This window comes from Clupea harengus, chromosome 14 (assembly GCF_900700415.2).
Source record: "Clupea harengus chromosome 14, Ch_v2.0.2, whole genome shotgun sequence".
In the NCBI taxonomy this organism is placed as follows: Eukaryota; Metazoa; Chordata; class Actinopteri; order Clupeiformes; family Clupeidae; genus Clupea; species Clupea harengus.
Window position 1 is genome coordinate 11,430,243 of NC_045165.1, and position 20,000 is coordinate 11,450,242.

Below are 20,000 nucleotides of genomic sequence, written 5' to 3' on the forward strand. Positions count from 1 at the left end.
TACGCTAGCGTGGAATGGTAAATCAAACACACTCTCGAGCGTTTGGTCACGGCGTCCTGTGGTTCCGTCTACTGTACTGTGTGGTGCTTCGTTTCGCAAACACGACTCCACGTTCAATGCGACAGGAGGGGGGTGGTGGTACGGTTGGGATCGGTGATGGTGTTGTTGTTGTTGTTGTTGTTGTTGTTGTTAGTGGTGGGGGGTGTCTTTGTAAGATCAGAGCACCCCTCACTCCACGCCCTGCTGACAGCTTTCTGATACTCCTTTCTGCTATTTCCGTAGCAACGACGGAATAGACAGGCTGTGGAGACATCCGGAAGGCTCCTAATCTGTCTGATCTTTAAGTCATCGGGCACACTCAGCCAATCACAGCAGGGAGAGGGGAAGGGTGGGGTGGGTGTGGACGAGGGACATCAGGTGTGTCCTCTGTACCCCGATGCCAAAAACCCATGTGGCCCATGTGTGTGTTTGTGTGTGTGCGTGTGTATGTGTCTGTCTGTGTGTCTGTGTGTCTGTGTGTCTGTCTGTCTGTCTGTCTGTCTGTCTGTCTGTCTGTCTGTCTGTCTGTCTGTCTGTCTCTCTGCTGCCAATCCCTTTAGTTTTTCTATTGGGCTTATATTCTCTCTGGCAACGAACTGCCTTGAGTCCTTATCTTTCAATCTCTCTCTCTCTCTCTCTCTCTCTCTCTCTCTCTCTCTCTCTCTTTCTCTCTCTCTCTCTCTCTCTAGGTCTTGAGAGTGTATTGAAGGACCACTGGGGTCACATCAGTTGTACTGACTTGCAAAATACTGCTCTGAGTCGTGCAACATCTTGCACAGACACATGCATTCACACACGCACACACACACACACACACACACACACACACACACAAACACACATAGAGAAACAGACTCACACATACACACAAGTAGGCACACAGCCAGAGAAACAGACACAAACATACATTCACACACAGCCACAGACAGATACACACTCACACACACACACGAAACAAAGACTGAGACAGGGATAGATCCACCTAACATCCTCTGAATAACAAGTTAAGCTGCCAATTCTGAAAACTTAAACCAGCCTTGAAGGTCCCTATCCCACTCACTCTCTCCCCACTCGCCCTTACTCTCTCCCTCTCTCTTTGTCTCTCTCTTGCTCTCTCTGTCTCTCAATTTCAATTCAAATGAGCTTCATTTGCATGACTGTTTCCAAACAGTGTTTCTGAAGCAACACAATAATGCAATGCCTTTGGATATAATATCTGTAAAAATGTGAAAATGTAATAAATAAATAATAATAATACAAATCAATAAAGAAAGTACGTAATAGCATGAAGAGTAACTCACTTCCTCAATTTGTGACTTGACAACAGGTACTGCGCAGAGTGTCTCTCTCTCTCTCACACACACACACACACTCTCTCTCTCTCTCTCCCTCTCTCTCTCTCACTTGTTTGTTTTTCGTGGGAGGTTGGGGGGGCTTGTTGAGCCCTTATTGTCTGGCTTGGTAAGTTAGGGGAAGTGTTTTCTCGTCACCTTTTTGTTAGTGGCCTCATGTATAAGGTCAAGAAAAAGAGGGAGGTGTGTTTCTTGATCCTTGATTGGGCTCATTAACACTGGCCATTTGGAAAACCAGGAAGAGTAAGATATTGGGCTGTGGTTGAACTGATTCTATGGAGGCTTTTAGAGGGAAGGTGGGAGGTTGAATTAAAATGGAAAATGCTTACTACAAATTGGTCAATGATATTGTGGGGGTTTGTTTGGGGGGTGGCAGGGCTGTTGTGTGAGGCTGGGGAGGATGGGTGAGTAGTTTTTAAGATATGAAGTCCGGGTTTGGAGCATAAGCTGTTTTTAATTTGAGGATGCAATATACGCGGATCTCATCTCTCTCTCTCTCTCTCTCTCTCTCTCTCTCTCTCCCATTCTCTCTCCCTCTATCTTTGTCTCTCTCCCTCTCCCTCTCAGTCTCTCTCCCTCTCTCTCTCTGCGCCAATTCAATTAAATTCAAAGTGCTTTATTGGCATGACCAATAAGGCATTTGTATTGCCAAGCAGTCATACAAAGGATAAGGAATAAAATAAACAACAAGAAATCTACATGTCTAAATGTGTAGACATACATAGACTTAAATCTACATACAATAAACGGGTATTACAGGAAAAAACAATACAATATATTTAAAAAAAACGATACATACAAGTGTATGAAAAACAAAATGTATAGAAAAATTAAATACATTTAAATGTAGGTCCCTCAGTGTCCCTTAGTTATGATATAATGAGATCTATTTAGCTGCCAAAGTAGCTGAAGGTCCCTCTCTCTGGAAGATAGCCATTTGATCATTTTTGTCAAGGACGTCAAAACTTGGGTGGCTGGTTTCAAGTTTAAATCAGAGGGGTTGTTCTTATTTCTGTATATTTCTTACAGTGAAGAAGAAAGTGTTCCTCTGTCTCAACCTTCCCTGTCTGGCAGCGATGACATGTTCTGTCTTTGCGCAGCCAGCCTTTTCTGTCTACTTCTTGTTCTGTCTGTTTCTACTGCAAGGTTGTGGTCACTGAGCCTGTACATGGTCAGGGCTTGCCTCCTGCTTTGTATCTCTGACAGAAAATAGATACTCTGCCAATTCATACACTATTTTTAGGGTCAGATAGAAGTTCATTCTACTTTGACTGGTAGTTTGGCTTCTCCCATGTTCCAAATAGTCTTCTTTTGCTTGTTTGATGATTTTATTGACACAAATTGGCGGTTTGGAAGCAGCACTGGTCTGAGCGTGTTGTGTATTTGTGTATGTGTTAGTGAGCTCCAGTACCAGCTGGCTTAGATAACTCTTCTCTGGGTTCAGTTCCTAGATTTTCTAATGCCTCAAACTGGAGTGTATTTTTGGGACTAGATTTCAGATGCATCCAGGTTTTTTATGTTTTTGAATAGATACAGCAAATGGATAACAGCCTAATTCTGCCCTAAATGTGTGGTTGGGTGTTTCCGTTTGGTCTTTCAATATAGATCGACAGCATTGGGCATGTAGTAGCTTCTGTTGGATGCTTGTCCCATGTAGTGTAGTGGGCCCCAGACCTCACTTGATGGAGGCTTGATGGAGATCATTTCCAAACACTGTTAATGACTTAAGAATATAATAATCAAGTGCCTTGTATTATTAATTACCTTGTATGAATCATGTACTTATGTAAGCAGGAACATGGCTTTTCTGTGTTTCTGCGTGTGTGTAAATTAGATTATTAGGTGCCACTTAGTCTGCATAAATACAAGAGCATGTTTAGACCAGAGGTGATAAGAAGGGTCGAACTGTGCTTCTTCCGACCTAGCAAAACTTCCACCCTTGCCTTGGACGTCAGAAATCCACCACGTGGTTTTCTCTGCTGAACGCTAAACTTCTGTCTATATAAACCTTGTGCGATGTGTTTATCAGAGCTTCACTTTCAGCCTTGTGCTGGGAGCGAGTGAGCCTGATTGCAATTGTTGTTTGTCTAATAAATATACTTATATGCAGCTCCGGAGTCCTGAGGTAACTAGGGTGAATTTTCAAGGCTGTATCATGTTGTCAAATAATTTGCACCAGATTGTGAATGGTATACTTATATTGTAAAAAAGAAGACTTTATAGCATGGAGTGCTCTACAGACCTTTTCTTTTAGTGCATTCACTGCCGTGCTGAAACTCCCTGATGCAGTAATAGCAAGTACGGCAATAGTAATAGTATACAGTATATAGTATACAGTATGTTTACTGCATCATGTGCATACATGTGTCTGTGTTCCTGACATCTGGGCTTCTTTTGTTTTTGTAGGATTTCAGGGCCCAGGGCCCAGGTCTATCAGTACTTCTCCAGGAGGTGCAGGTGCTGGTATGGGCCCCGTTTAGAGAGTGACAGGAGCACCAGGTCATCTGCATAGAACTGGGATTTGAAGGGTGAGTCCGAGGGCTGTTCCCTGACTCTCACTCTCTGTTCCTCTCCCTCTCTGTCTATGTCTCTACCTCTCTCTCTCTTTCTTTCTGTCTCCCTGTCTACATCTGTCTCTCTCCCTCTCTCTCTCTCTCTCTGTCCCTCTTCCTCTCTCTCTCTCTCTGTCTCTCCCTCTCTCTCTTTTTTTCCTCTCTCTTCCACACGAAATGCATTTAATTGAACTGACTGTGTATAACAAATGTTGGCTAACCTAACCTCATCAAAATGCACTCCCTCAGCTTGATGAGCTGACATTATGTGTTATGGATTTAGCGAGCAAAGAACGCCTCCCCCTCCTCTCCCCCTAGGTGCGTTCACAACCCGGCGTGTAACAGCAGCAGCAGCAGCACACAACCTTCAATGTCTTATCCACACGCCACTTGGGCGTCACTGCATGAAAGCCCAGTCAAACAATCTGTCTTTAGCATGTAGCGACAATACGGAATTCATTACATTGCATTAACCTCTGCACTCGGGCAAATTGAATCCTGCGCGATCTGAATGATTGGCAGGAGCTGAAGGATCGGCTGTACACACAGCGCACCGAGGCTGTGGGTAATTAGAACTAATGATGTCCCTGTATTCTGCCGTTTTCACACTGCATTTCCCACAGAAAAAGCCAATGGCGCAGCGTTCTCTGTCGAACCTTCTCACCGGGAAACATGAAGTGCTCACCTCCATGGCTACTGCCGATTAATTAGGCTCTTCATGGGAGACACATTTACAAAGTGTGCTACACACATTCACATGTGCACATAGACATACATACACACACACACACACACACACACACACACACACACACACACACACACACACACACTTTCACACCGATTAAAATGCAAGCACATTTGTATTCAAGGTATCTTTCCACAAAGTATATAATGCATTCAGGCAAATACACATCTTGTAGTCAGACACACACACACTGTATATATGCACATACACACACACATACACAACACATACACACACTCATACACACACATAAACAGACACACACACACACACACACACACACACACAAACACCCACACACACACACACACACACACACACACACACACACACACACACACCATGCACATACACAACGCATACATACACACAGACACACTGCAGGCAAAGCCACTTACATTGCACGATGAGCTCCACAATGGCCTCTCTGGGCTTGACGTTGAAGCCGTTGTACTGGCTGGTCTGGCAGCGGTACTGGCCGCTCATCTCCCGCGAGACGTTGACGATGCGCAGCACCCCGTCGTAGCTCTCCATCTGCAGGCTGCCGTCCGGCATGGGCGCCTCCTTGTCCGCCCGCGACCACAGGATGATGGGCTTGGGCTTGCCCGACACCAGGCACTGAAGCTCCACCGTGTCCCCTTCCTGCGTCACCAGTGGCGACTTCCCGCGCGGGACTGTCAGGATGGGAGGAACTAGAGAGAGAGAGAGGGGCAGAACGAGAGCATAAAAGGGTAAACTCTTGAGAACGGGTCTCAATCTACAAAGATATACAAGCAAGTTGAGTTGTGGAAAAGACGTTATACTCTAGTGAAAATTTCCAGACATTTTGCAGGAGTTGCAATGAGCCAGCATGGTTATACATTGTCCATCAATTCTCCCCTGAGATTAAACTCTTTCATCATACAGAAGAATACAGTTTCTGGCTCACAGCTGCAGATGCTTTTACAATAAAAAGGCTTTTTAAAAGCGAGAAATATGGTGCGGTTACAGAAATTTACCCGGCATCTCGGGTCCTCTGCCTAATGGCTGTCTGAGCATAGGGTGACAGGTAATAGGGTTGGCAATTTTTTCCCATTAAATGATTCCACACACCAGATGGGGCAATCTTTGAGCACTGAAGTCCCATTATTGAGAATGAGGTCTTTAAAGTTGAGGAGAAAGTGAAAACTGGGGGGAAAACTGGAGTTGTATGTCGTTGCAGCAGCTGTCATTTGTTAGAAAGGGTCCTGTGTGGCGATGATGGTGTTTGGTTTCTGGTTTGGTGATGCGAGGAGAGTATGTGTTCTCTATACTATGTGATATGTAAGTGCTACCTTGTGAGAAAAGAGCTTTGTCATGTTGAGTGTTGAGAGCAGGGAGAGATTCGCACCGTGTTGTTATAGAGAAAGTTGTATTTGTTGCGACAGGGTTGTAACTCGTAACAGAAAAAGGATGGCTTATTATACAAGGTGTGTGTGTGTGTGTGTTCTGAGCGCCTCTGTTGTGGCTGTGTTAGTGTGGAAGAGTGGTGTGTGTTGTGAGAGATGCTGTTGTGGCAGTGGTGTGTGCTGTGAGAGATGCTGTTGTGGCAGTGGTGTGTGTTGTGAGAGATGCTGTTGTGGCAGTGGTGTGTGTTGTGAGAGACGCTGTTGTGGCCATGTTAGTGTGGAATAATGGTGTGTGTTGTGAAGCTGCTGCTGCGTGTCTGGGGGGAACAGAGCCGTATGGTGGGAGACTCCCCAAGACACATTGAGGTCATGACACCAGGGGAGGCTCGGGCCTTCAGATACCACCAGCTTTATAAATAGGACAACCAGGAGTAGCAGAGGTAGTTCATCGCACTGCAACTTCAAAACAAAACAAAAAATACACGCTCACACACTCACACTCACACACACACACACACACCCACACCAGTGTAACACCTGCGTTTCTAAAGATAGACGGCAGTTTGGTGCAAAGGCATGTATCATTAAACATGAGCTTTTTATTCTATCTATAGAACAACTCCCGCTCTTCCTCCCCGACCACAGTGGCGGCATAAGCAGAGGCAGTGGCTAGCACACATCCACTCCGCTCCACATACATACATTTGTCACCGCAGGCGCCTGCCTCGCCTCCCCTTCCCTCTCCTTGCCTAATCCAGCCCCCCCCCCCCTCCCCCCTCTATCTGCCTCGCCTCCCCTCTCCTTGCCTCCTCCAGCCCCCCCTCTATCTGCCTCGCCTCCCCTTTCCTCTCCTTGCCTCCTCCAACCCCCCCACCCCCCTATCTCCTGGGGGCCAACGCCATCTCCGGCTCTCGAGGTGCATCTGTTTGGACAAGGGCCCACGAGCAATTTAAACATGTAAGTGTCAGAGCGTCTTAAATACTACATGAGGCCTAACTAATGCGAGGGACTTTTAAACATGTATGTGTCTGTGTGATTAAACTGCCCGAATACACCATGGGGAAGTGAAAATGTTTTACGGGAGGGGGATGGAGGAGTGGTTCTGAAGCATGGAGCCAAGGTATGGACTTTGCAATAAGGGGACAAAGCTTTAATGCTCCTTTTAGTGTCCCCACTCTAATGACATTTGCTCCATTTGCGAATGAATGGTGGCGTCTGGCACGGAAACACGGCGGATATATGAGGAGTGATTTGCGACAAACTGCAAAAATTACCTTTCCTCGAGAACAAGGGAGCATACAAGGTACTCTGTAGTACAATTAGGAAATTAAATAGTAAAGAGTGACCAGTCCAGGCGCTCGAACAGGTCCCAAATGAAGACTGAATAAGGCTTATGTAAGCATGTTAGGGAGCTCTCCTCTGTCTTGTGTTAGACAGGTGGGGGTGGGGGGTGGGGGGTGGGGGGTGAGGTGCGATGGGGGGTTGTGGGCGGAGAAGCTCCCAGAGATCTGTGCTCATTTCCAGGTCAATACAAATTACCATTCCAGCAATACACACAAACAAAGCAGGTTTTTAAAATATAATCTCATATTAGAGACTTTAATGCATTTCTACCCTTTCTGCTTGAGTAGTTCATAGATTTTTCTTTGGTGTTGCCTGGCTTTCTTGTAGAGGCCAACCTACAGGCTTGAACAGCCTCATCTTCTTGAAACCTATTACAGATATGAAAGCACTATGCCATCATACTCGTTATGCCCCATAATGCTTTTATATTGCAAGTTTATAATGTTAAAAGCACAAGGACATGACCTGGGTCCATGCATGCGCATGGCGTGCCGTGGTACATAAATTGAAATAAACCGTTTATTGGCGAGAGCGGTAATAAATTCCGTTATTGTAAACTTCTGCTACCTCGCAATAAATAATGATTAGGCTTTTTGCCGTAGTGTTGTAACGTCCCACAAACCATTAGAAACCCATCCACCTCAATTAGGTTCTATTTAGCATGAGATGCATGGATGAGCACAAATTAATAATAATTTAGCAGGAATACACTGGTGAACACATCTGCCCTGCGTACTGGCACCCAAGCCAACGCTCAATCTCACACAACAGAGGGCATGGGAAACTGCCAGGCCCAATTCCTTTGAGTAGCAGTTGGTTTTGCATCCATTATGAAGACAAAATTAGGCTTGTGTGCTTTTATTTAGTGCTTGATCAATTTCTATGGTAAATAGATGTGCACTGATACAATACTGATGCCAAAAAAATGGCAGTTAAGAAGTTTGAACTTCCGTTGTTCACACCTCTTTTTACACCTTTTCCACTGAAAAAGGTCACAATCATCAGGTACACAGGATACATATACACTGACCCCTTGTGTCACATCAGATCATTATAATATGATCATAATCACTGGGCCGGTGGGCCCAAACCATGTGTTTTCACTCCTGTTATATATTGTGACTTCTGAACTTCTCATGAACTGTAACACAGGTGTAACTGGTGGGAAGATTTGCAACAATCACAAACTCACATGTGTGGTAATTTATGTAAAACATCTAAGGCAGCTTAGAGCAAGAGTGTATTGTTTAGCATACTGCAAGTTCCCTGGAAGTCCAACCTGAGGCCTGCGTGCTGCTGGTGCAGTAGTCTATCATTTGAAATGCAAAAGCACTGAAAACCCTTCTCACCTGAGTGGGTTAGACACAGTAAACTTCCCTTAACCGCTAAATATGCTAAGCTGTTGCACTATAGAGAATAATTCAGATCTAGTCTTTTCCTGTTCTCTCAGTTAATTATCGCAATTTGCGAACTTGTACATTCACGTATATACACTCGTATAAACACAACAGATATATAAGGAGTGATTTGATACAAATTGCCAAAATGGCCTTTCCTCGAGACCAGGTGAGCATGCAAGGTTCTCCGTAGTACCATTAGGAAATTAACAGTGACCAGTCCAGGCGCTCGAACAGGTCCCAAATGAAGACTGAATAAGGCTTATGTAAGCATGTTAGGGAGCTCTCCTCTGTCTTGTGTTAGACGGGTGGGGTCTCACACTTGTAATTAAGTAGTAGAGGTCAAAGGCTAAATCGGTTGGTACATACTAATCGTAGTTAAAGCAGTAACTAGGACATTTATTCCTGTCCACCTCTGAACACAAATACCTGGCTGCTTAGGTGACACCCGGACGGTCCAGACTCACCTGTGGTGGAGGAGATGTTGACGTCGATGCTGATCTCGGGGATGCCACCGTTCTTTAGCGACGCCATGCAGGTGTACGTGCCGAAGTCGGTGAACTTGAGGTCGATGATGTCCAGGTTGGTGGTGCCGGGCGCCACGTCTGGGTCGGTCTGCGTGATGACCATGCGCTCAGAGCTGCGCAGCGGGCGCCCGTTCTTCAGCCAGCTGAACTGCAGCTCGTCCGGCGGTGTGGCCTCCACCTGGCACGAGATCTTCACCTCGCGCCCGATCTGGATGTTGTCGTCGTTGTGGTAGGGGTCTGGCGTGATCCAGAAACGACCCTTTTTCAGGGCTGTGTAGGGGTGGTGAGGGAAGGGATTGGGGTGGTTGGGGGGGGGGGGGAAGGAGACAGACGAAGAGAAAAGAGAAGAAGAGAGATCTTGAATAGTTCCATATTGCTTTCACCATTTCACCAATTACCATTGATCCTTGTTTCTTTACTCCCCATGAAATAATTAATTCACCAAGTGGTTTTATTTTCTTGTGATGCATATTCCCGACAGAAAAGAGAGAAACAGATGAAGAAATGGAGACGGACCAAGAGAGGGGGAGGTAAAAAGGTGAATCAAGTTAACCGACAGCTGACCTGTGCTTAGAGAACAGGTTTGGGTCAAGGGTGCTATGCTGGACTGGTTGAGGGTTTAAAGGCTACGACTACTCAACATTTCTGTTCACAAGGACAATGTCAAACCAGTGGAGAATTTCCAAGCATCACATTCCAGCACAACAAGCACATTTTCCGGCACACTGCTCAATCCCAAGGTTAATGTTTGTGGTCAGTCAGTGTCTTTGACAGATTTATAGTTAAATGGCATTACACAGTACTGCCATGCTCATAAATGTCTACTCATAAATGTCTTACAAGATGTGATTATGACCGAACAGTAGGGAATGGGTTAAGATGAAATGATAATATTTCCCATTATGTTCAGCTCCAGCTCAAGGTCTCATCCTCTCATAAGGGCAGTTTTTTTGTCTTTGCTACTGAGCAGCCTGTTCTTGCTCCTGGGGGATGCGTACACAGACTTGCAAGCAAGCAGCTTTGTAAGGATGCAGAGGAGGGGGAAAAAAGCCTGTGCAAATAGAATTTATTTGAATTATTCCTGACATTTAATGCAGTAAGGAGAATATGGCAATATGCTCTCGTAGCACTTCTATGCAGTATGCGATGATTAAAGAGACTCAGCAACAATGGAATGCAGATGGTGATGGGCAAATCGGAACGGATACTGCTGAAGACTCAGATTCTCTCATCAGAGCGGGAAAAAATATGAGGGTCGTAATCCTGAGATCACCTCTGGGCAAAAAGAAAACAAAAAAACTAGAAGGGACTACTGGATGACTGCTCAGTGATCCACACACAGCCGTAAGACCGTCTCCCCTGTAGACATCCAGACAGGGGAGGATAATAATGCCGCATTATATTTTAGGAGTTGCTGCTAGCGGTAATCAAACGTCTCTATTACAGTAGCTCACAGAGTAAGTGTATGAGGAATGCGATTTCATGTTGTCTCGTGTTTTTTTCCTTCATTTTCCATCGATTTGCTTTCTTTTGTTGTTATATGCAAGATGACAGAATATGAGTAGAAAAAGCAGGAATATAGGATACAAGAAATTACAAGAAAGAGGATGATATATTTTAAGAGCCTTGGGAGCTGAGGCATTGCCTGCCCCTGCCACCACTGGTACTGCTTTGGCCTTCTTAATTACTACAATTGTTTGTACAAGTGAGACAACAATTTAACCATTGTCTCAGTGTCCTTGTCCTTATCTAGCTTGGACCATTTACACAAAATAATACCTAAAAAGCAGTTAGACTAACGAAGATTACCTCCTTTTTGTTTTGCTACTGTGATACAATAAAGGTACAATAAAGGTTATCCTCAGACAAAGATTATCAGTGATTCATCAGTGTTGATTCTATCATGATAATTATCTCTTTCTATTCGATTGTATTTGCCATACTTTGCTGTGCTATCCATTATTACGGTATTGTGTTCTATTTCTATTCAATGCCTAAGTGTCCTACTCTACCATGTCCTATAACCACTGAATTATCCCTGCTTTTATTTCAATGGCTTCATCTCATCATGGAGCTTTGGGCAGCAGCCTCATTGCTAGTGTGTTGGATCTATACCAAGCCATCAAGCCCGCTGCCATGCTTTTGTGCAAATATTTCCATTAACAGCCACTGTGCGTTAAAACACCCGGAACACACCACAAAGCAACCGATGGCTTTCGGTCGCCTCTCTTGAGTGTCAAACCCAGTGTCTGGCTACAGGAGAGGAGAGTCACACACACACACAGAGCCCCTGATTGGATGTTCGTGAGGAACTGGCCCTATCAAGAAAAGCCATTCCCTGGCTTGTAAGTGCACACGAGGCAATTACGGGGCTTCGAAGACGTCTTTAGCCTCGAAAATGGGCCGTCACAAATTGAACTATTAGTAATGCCGTGTTTAAGAAATGGTGTTTGAAAAAAAAAAAGAGGATCTGGGTAGACCCCCCCCGCCCCCGCCCCCCGCCCCCTCCCTTGCGGCGCATGCGGAGTGGGGAGAACGAACAGAAAATGAATTTCCACTCCACTGTCTCAGTTCACGCTTCACGTAGTCAGGTTGAAGATTTATGAGCGCTGGCTGTGACGGCCCCTCCCCACCTCCATTCGCAGGCAGCACCCCTGCGTTTATGGAAAACAACGAGTCGCGTGATCTATTTAGGCCCACTCCGCATTAAAAAATCACAGTCCGTCTCTCTTGGTATTAACGACGCGTCATGTCAGAGTGACACGACGATCCGTCACGCCAGGTAACTGTGGAACTTTTCAGGCGCCGAGTTGATTAAGGCTGCCGTCTTAACCCCGGCCGCGTACGTGACGTTAGCATCCCAGAATATAAAAATAGACTATCTCACTGTCTCGGCGAATAAGGGGGAAAGAGAAACTAAGACGCCCTCCAGGCATGGACTTTGAGAATGCCACTGATGTTCCAGGAGGAAAGAAATCTTAGCACAAATACAGTCAACACAGGCACAGGAACATGAACACACACACACACACACACACGCGCAAGAAAACACACACATCTGCAAACATGCACACAAACACACACACATGCGCACAAACATACAGACAAAGACACACGCACACACACGCAGACATGCACACACACACACACACACACACACACACACACACACACACACACACACACACACACACAGCACCATATAGCCTTCAAGAGGAATAAAATAAACATGGTACAAAAGCAATAATGCCCTGTCAATCATCTGGCCCCAGCGGCAGTGTCAAGGCTGTCAGGTGTGTGATTTGACATGTAGCCCTGCAAAAAGAGAGGTGCTGTGTCCCTCTGCGCCTCCAGTATAGCGCAGCACAGACACAGCACAGCGCAGCACAGCACAGCACAGCTCAGTTTAGTGCAGCACAGACGAATGGACAATCTGCTCCCCTGGCCTACTGACTCAAAGTGTAGGAGCCAGCCTACTAATGATGAATCACTGATAGAGGCGTATGGGCTGCCAACGCTGCGTGATTGGGTCAATAAAAAATAGTGGGTAGGTTGGCAAACAAACACAGAATCCAGGAATTATGACCAAACTGTTTTGTACATGCGTGACATAAAGGTTCTTCTGCTTGTTGTTATGACAGAACCTGTGATGTCTGCCAAGCACCCTTTTAAAGCTCTTAAAGCAGCAATAAGTACTTCTGTTCCAAAACTAGCAAGCTAACTACCTAAAAGGCATGCAAAAACCTTGCAAACACCACCAACAGCCCAGTTGGCACTGATAGAAGCTTGCCAACACACTAACGCATGTCTTTTGGCAGTATAGCTGGCAATATCATGCTGTGAAAGCTTTTCTTAAATTTTTGCAGGGTGTAGCAGCCCGGAAAACAGAACTACATATTAGATATCCTAGATGGCTAGTGTGAAAGACACAGGTGTTTATTTGTTCTTTACATGACCATATGCTATCAAAATGAATTTCAGGATGGTACCAAAACTAGTTGCCTATAAAACCACACCTCAAAAACTGTCAAATTGTTGCTTTAATGTGCTTTATTGGTTAGCAGGTCTTCTTGCAAATATAGCTTCGAACGATGTGGAAGCCAAGCAGCCCAGCACGGCATAGGTGCCATGGAAGCTTGAGTGTCATTATGTCAAGGGAATGGCATGGCAGCACTCACAGGAAGTGTCATGCCAGTATCACCTCACTTCCTGTTTCAATTGATTTTTGTGGCTTGGCCTGAAGATCATTTATGCCAATTTTGGTGAAGATGGGAAAACTTGGACATTTTCACAAACTTTTTCATAAAATCCACCAAGGCAGAAAATCCACTATTGCGGAAATTGACGTTGAAGTCGGCTTGATCCAAGGAATCCTACGGTACCAATTGAAAAACGGGCATACAGTTCAATAGTAACTTTTGTAAAATCACCTCCAAACTCAAACCACTGATGGCACTAGAGGGCTCATGGCGCAGGCATGACACTCGGTGAAAGGAATCAGGGAACTGTCCCCAATCAGTGGGCCAAACTTCTTACAATACGGTTCCATGGCCTGCCATAGACACCCCAGCCAGGGGATAAGGGTAGAAAATGAAGACGATGAACAACAAAAGGTAGAAACACAATGGGAGCCTATGCAGCTTTGCTACCAAAGACATGGGGTTTAAGCCATGTCTGGAAATTGATTGGATTTTAATGGACACAGTAAAAGTTTAGACCCTACTGGTTTGAACCGTGCCTGGGAAACCTGCCAGCAAATGAAATGCCTCAAGTTTTCGGCAAAGTGCTTTACTTATTTGTGTAATGGGTGGGTCTGTCACAAGCATCTTGTCGCATATTTATGTTGCACGTCTAATGCACGCTGGGATGCTCTTTAAAGTTTCTTTAAAACATTGCATGCACACCTGAGTAGTGGATGAGGAGAGCAAAACCTGGCAACAAACACTTGCAAAATTGACCAGAGGGTGGAAACTATAAAACGCAGTTCATTAGCTGAGGCACCACACTACCGCTTCACTCATCCCTAGAAGTGCAAAGCCATTACCACGACAAATGTACTTCAGCTCGCCGTTATAGCTTTCTGTGTTACAGTCTTTGTCATTTTTTTTTAAATCCGGTGCTAGAAGTACATAGAGAGCTGTCGGAACTGCCGCTGAACTAGAAGTTTTTTTATTCCTGTTTCAATATCAATCACATTCTCTCAAGCTCTGTGGGTCACGGTGCACAGGGGGGGGGGGGGGGGGGGGGGAGAAAGTAATCTACAGTTAGGTGTCTCCTGTGCCTACCCCTCCTCCCACGGGATCCAGAGACAGACGACCCTGTCGGCCTGTAAGTGTCTGGACTGGCCTTCTGTCCCTCGGGCTCTGGGTGACGGGAGAAGAGGAAAGAGGATAGTGCCTCGTGCCGTTCGATCCCTCGCGCCTTTCTCGAAACTCATTTTCGGTTCATTTATGGAGATGCGATGCACGGCGGGTGAGATAAATAATTTAAAAAACAAATCTGATGTGAGCTGATTAACATGCTGCTTAACATGCAGGCAGCAAACGTTGGCAGCTGAAGTTTCTTTTCAGCGCGGGCCAGCAAAGTTACGCTGGCAATGCAGAAGGACGAGGCTCCGTAAATCCGATTGCTTCAGTACAAAAAAAAAAAAAAAAACACCAAAACCCAAAATAAATCTGGTCATGTTACTTTAGGAGGTCTGTTACATAAAATAAACTGCCAGGTTGGGCAAATATCTCTGAGCCACATTTGCAACTTAATCAATGCTGTAATTGAGCCGACATGTTGAGTCTCTTTGGATAACCCCGTGAAAGCTGGCGAGGTGTAATTCTTGTGAATTCGATCCTCTCGCATCAGCTGGGCCATTATCAGAAAGGGGTATTCCGGGCACGCAATTACAGACTGACAAGCTGCGTGATCCTCACACCGGGAAAGAAAAAAAAACTGCCGCAGTCAGGTTGCAGCACGTTGCATCGTGTTGGTGGGGCTGCTCAACACTGATTTCTTAATCTCTCGCCATGGTGGAGGCCGGGCAATGCCTCTCACTCATAACTCCCCGAAATTGAGGTGTCGAGAGCGCAGAGAGGAGGCCCAACTTTTTTGCCACCGGAGAAAGATGACGGTGTCCCGCTGAGTCTGATGACACAAGCAAAAGGGCACCGCTTTGAAAATGTCCTCAAAGAGAGCGGCTCAGTTCATGAACTGACACCGCCTTTGATGCTAGGTCACTGGCGATATTTCAATGATAATGATGATGAGGAGGACAGTGAGATAAGACTAATACAGTAATGGTGAGAGACACTGTCATTTAGAACGGTGCTTAGGTGAAATACCGCCGTGATAACTGTACAAAACGGCCAGCAGCAGACGCTAGTATGTCACAACTCTTCTTTTCATTCAAAACAACACATCCTTGCAGGTTAGCACCGACCGAACCTGGACACCTGGACAACCCCATTTTCCAACACTGTTGTTACTTTAAGGCCTTTATGAGAACCCCATCTTCCAACACTGTTGTTACTTTAAGGCCTTTATGAGAACCCCATCTTCCAACACTGTTGTTACTTTAAGGCCTTTACTGTAAATAAAGTCCACTTTACTCCACTTCTGTTTCAAGCGGGTGATCCAGTGAAACTTTTACAAAACAAGACAGGGCTCTACTCGACAAACAGGGACTATTTTACTCTCTTGGTGTAGTGGGTACCTCTCCCTGTGAGAATGAGGTTACGTAGGTTCACACCAAAACTCTCAGCAGTTCTTAGAGGCAGTGCTCTCCAGACTGGCAACTGTGTACTTATCAGGTAGGTGCTCCTCATTATCTGATAGAAAACACAATGTGTCACTGTGTGTTCATCCAGGGACAAGCACTGCCTCACAATGAGTCTCCGACCAGTCAAATAGATACGCCTAGGAGATCTCTTGCTCGATAGCAGAATCATATTGCAATATATTTGTGTTGCCAAATGGCTTATTCCCAGAATGCTGTCTCCCAATAAATGAAGTGTAATATTATTCTTGGTCACTTGGTGTATTCTCACAGTGGTTTAAGGTTATGGCGTGTCTCTGCACCAGTTAGCGACACAGACAAAAAACACGTAGAACAAGTGTAATGTGTTTTTTGTACTCTCTGATGCTGAGGTGACAAGTGGACTTGGGTCCAGCTTGAGGACCGTCATTTCAATGCAGAGAGGCAGAAAGCCACTTAGAGAGGACAAAAAGAAGGTTTAATACATTAGCCCACGGCCCAAACATCCTGAAAGAGAGATGATATTTGTAAATAAATAAAGGCATGCGCTTTCTTTCGCAGTTTGCAGTCTCAGCAAACACAGACACACAGCCCCCCCCCCCCCCCAATCCACCCCCTCCCCTTCCTCTGCCAACCCCACCCCCTCACCCTGCCCATCACATTCATAAATAAGTTATAAAGCACATGCGTCAGGTTATTTTCCCCCTGCCCCCGCACCGCACCGGAGCCCTGCGACGGCCCGAATAATCTTCTCAGGATGTCTGATGCTTTTACTGCCAGAGCTCAATACTGCGTGATAGCTCAAGTGGCGGGGGTTTATTTTATTGATGATGTTGCTGCCAGGGCAAGGATTCCAGCTGTCAGGGAGAGGGCTGGCACACAGGGACACGTGGGGGCCTCACGGTGGGGCGGGGGTGGGGGTTGTTGGGGTACCTCGGGGGGGGGGGCCCACCTGCAAGGTTATGCAAGACCTCACAGTGCAGCAAATTCACCCTTAAATTGCAGTAAAGAGTTCTGAAAGGAGTTCCTAAAACTAGTGAGCTAATAACCTAAAAGCCAAAAACCTTGCAAACACTACCAACAGCACAGCTGGTACTGATAAAAGCTTGCTGGCATGCTAGCATAGTCTGGGCAGCTAGTAAGAATGACGGGTGTGGTTATCCGTTCTTCTCATGACCATATGCCATCTAAATGAATTTGAAGATGATACCAAAACTAGTTTCCTATAAAAAAACATACCTCTAACGGAGGCAAATTTCTGCATTATGTTGCTTTAAGCGTATTAGAGTAGAATAGAGTTTTAGAATACTTGTGTGGTTTTAAAAGTACGGAAAGATTTGAGTGGAACATTATCTGTGAGACCCTTTTTGACAGACCATTAGTGTTGAGATCTCTGCCAAAAAACGCAGGTGTATAGTTTATTTGCTACAATATGACACCATCGCTTTCCAACAAGCTGTAATTCAACACCGTACTAACTCCACCGTTATTTTAGGAGCCTACAGAGTTTAAAAAGCTCTGTTCTTTTGAAGAAGCTAAACAAAAGCAAAAGCACACGTCTTTTGTGGGTTGAACCACACCGTTTGGGATAGATGGCGCCTAAAGGCCAGTTCAGACCAAAGATTTGGCGCCAAGACAAGCTACTAAAATACTAAAACCGCTGGGTTTAGACCGCCGGGACATCAACACAGCAACAGCAGCAGTGTTTCCATAACAACGCCTTTGTTAGACCACTTGTTGTAACCAGAAAAGAAGAATGTTTGAACAGTCTTTTTGGGTGACTGATAAAGACAAGCTAAATATCCTTTTTTCGAGTGGGCAGAGAACACTGCACACCTTTCATGACATGACACTGTAAAAGAGGCCAGGGAGTTCAGCCAGAACTCTCATCCTCTCTCTCTCTCTCTTTCTCTCTTTCTGTCTTGAGAACAATACCAAACCAGCATAAATGACTTCAGTTCATGCCGTCAGGCTGTCCTCTAATTTGGGCTCACTTTCTCTGTGGCAGGAGGACAGGTGACACGTGGAATTGCCTATTAAATGCCACTATGATTAGGCACCGGTTACAGTCGCCGAGCAGCAGCGGCAAGACTACCCAGACTGAAATCCTTTCCCTGCAATATAGCTCTTCCTCTCAATCCCCCCTCTTATTCCAGCCACCCACCTCTCGCCAACCCCCCCCCCCACACACACACACACACCTCCCCTCACCCCCCCAGACTAAATGAGATTTCCTGCCATCTGTGCTACATGGCGAACCGCAGCAACGGCGGAGGTGCTAGTAAAACTTCCTCTCGCATCGCCGGAGTACCTTATCTCCCGCGCGCAGTGTACTCAGCGACCACTCAAGAGTGGCTGTATCATTGTTATTAGCGGGGCAAATGGCGTGTTTGTGATTCCTAAAATGCACGTTAAAATGGAAAAAAAAACAGAAAAGGGTAGAGGACATGGAGGACCCTTCTGGAATGGCTTGTCGGAGGCTTCAAAAAAGAAATAGTGGCGTTGTAATGCTCATGTTTGTAATGCCATACACACATACACACACACATACACACACACACACACATATACACATTATAGCACATATAAGAGATGGCGCGTGGAAATATGAAGTGCCATTGTTTCTAGAATGTGCCATAGATTGAACTGTGAAAGATGGCAAATGCTCCGCTACAGTTCGAGGCTTTGTGTTGGACGCATTAAGACCAAGGATATCTGTCCAAGACAGAGAGTCTATAAACGCTAATCTTCAGAAATAATAACTGTTCTTTTGTCGCCTTTTAAAAACACAACACAAATAGCTATTGTCACATAGAGTAACAAATGATGGCCATGGTTTCTGTGCTCTCATCCTTTGCCAAGGACATGGGTGATATTTACAAACATTGAAATTGCTGTTATTTCCAAAGCGTGCAGCTTTTTTGAATTGAAAGTCTTCAGTCGACACTATAAATAACTATTAATAACATTAATAGTCTATCATTGCACATAATATTCTCAGACACTGAAGCACTCATAACAACAAAAGCAAAAATCGTACACATAAGGGCCCGTAATGAAATGACCTGTGCAAGGATTTACAATGTGTTGTGCAGGCTTATTTATTTTAGGACCCCGGTTTAGAAAGGCAATTATGTGCATCATAAATATTGCAAAGTAATTCTGCGGCAGGAGTGGAGTGTGTGAGAACACAAATGTCACTGCGTTTCTCTGAGGCTTCCCGGGACGCGGGCACAAAAGGGGGATGCAAATCTGTGTCCCGGCTTGACCATCGGCCTTGTGAGCTGACGGTAAAATATGCATATGACAGAGGAGCCCCTACACTCATGGTGCCGCTGCTATCTCCAGCTAAGCTGCATAGAGCTATGGGCAGAGAGGTTTTGCTGTCAGAGAGAGAGAGAGAGAGAGAGAGAGAGAGAGATGGGGCAGAGAGAGAGAAAAAGCAAGGCTGGGTGCTGTGATATCGTCCTCCCCTCTCGGCTGCATCTCTCTCTCTCTCTCTCTCTCTCTCTCTCTCCCTCCATCCTCTCACTCAGCAGCTTTTCTGTCTCTCTGTCACCGGGCGGCTGATCTTCTGCCTTGGCAGCACATCTGACTCCCTCTCACCAACCCGGCCTCCAGAAAAGAAAAGCAAAAGGGGGGGTGAGATAAAGTGGAGAAGCGGAGGGGGGGGCTGGATTGAGGACGGGGGTAAGAAATCCACCTCCCCATGCAAATGTGGTTTTCCGCACAGAGGTTGTTGGGGGGGGGGGGGGGCTTCTTACAGCCAGAGAGCCAACGGAAATAAAAGGATTCACACTCAAGCGCGCGGCTCCAGATGTGCTAACAGCTTTCTCTGCACACTGGGGATCTGCTGCTGAAAAGGGGCTAACTGTGAAGTAACGTTCAACAGCTGTTCTGACCAGGACTGCAGTGTGTGTGTGTGTGTG

The 20,000-nt window shown here is 45.7% G+C and overlaps 1 protein-coding gene across 3 annotated transcripts in view; it reads right to left on the reverse strand.

Moving 5' to 3' along the window:
• Window positions 1-20,000, reverse strand: part of mdga2a (MAM domain containing glycosylphosphatidylinositol anchor 2a) — a 145,468-nt gene that overhangs the window by 57,325 nt on the left and 68,143 nt on the right. For all 3 annotated transcript variants that reach the window (XR_006152809.1, XM_031579771.2, XM_031579770.2), the window contains exons 7-8: window positions 9,267-9,596; window positions 5,090-5,383 (exon numbers count right to left, since the gene is read on the reverse strand). Coding sequence is in view for 2 of the 3 variants with exons in the window: in XM_031579771.2 (XP_031435631.1) it covers window positions 5,090-5,383; window positions 9,267-9,596 (624 nt within the window). In the remaining variant the exon portion in view is untranslated. The remainder of the gene's footprint in view (window positions 1-5,089; window positions 5,384-9,266; window positions 9,597-20,000) is intronic.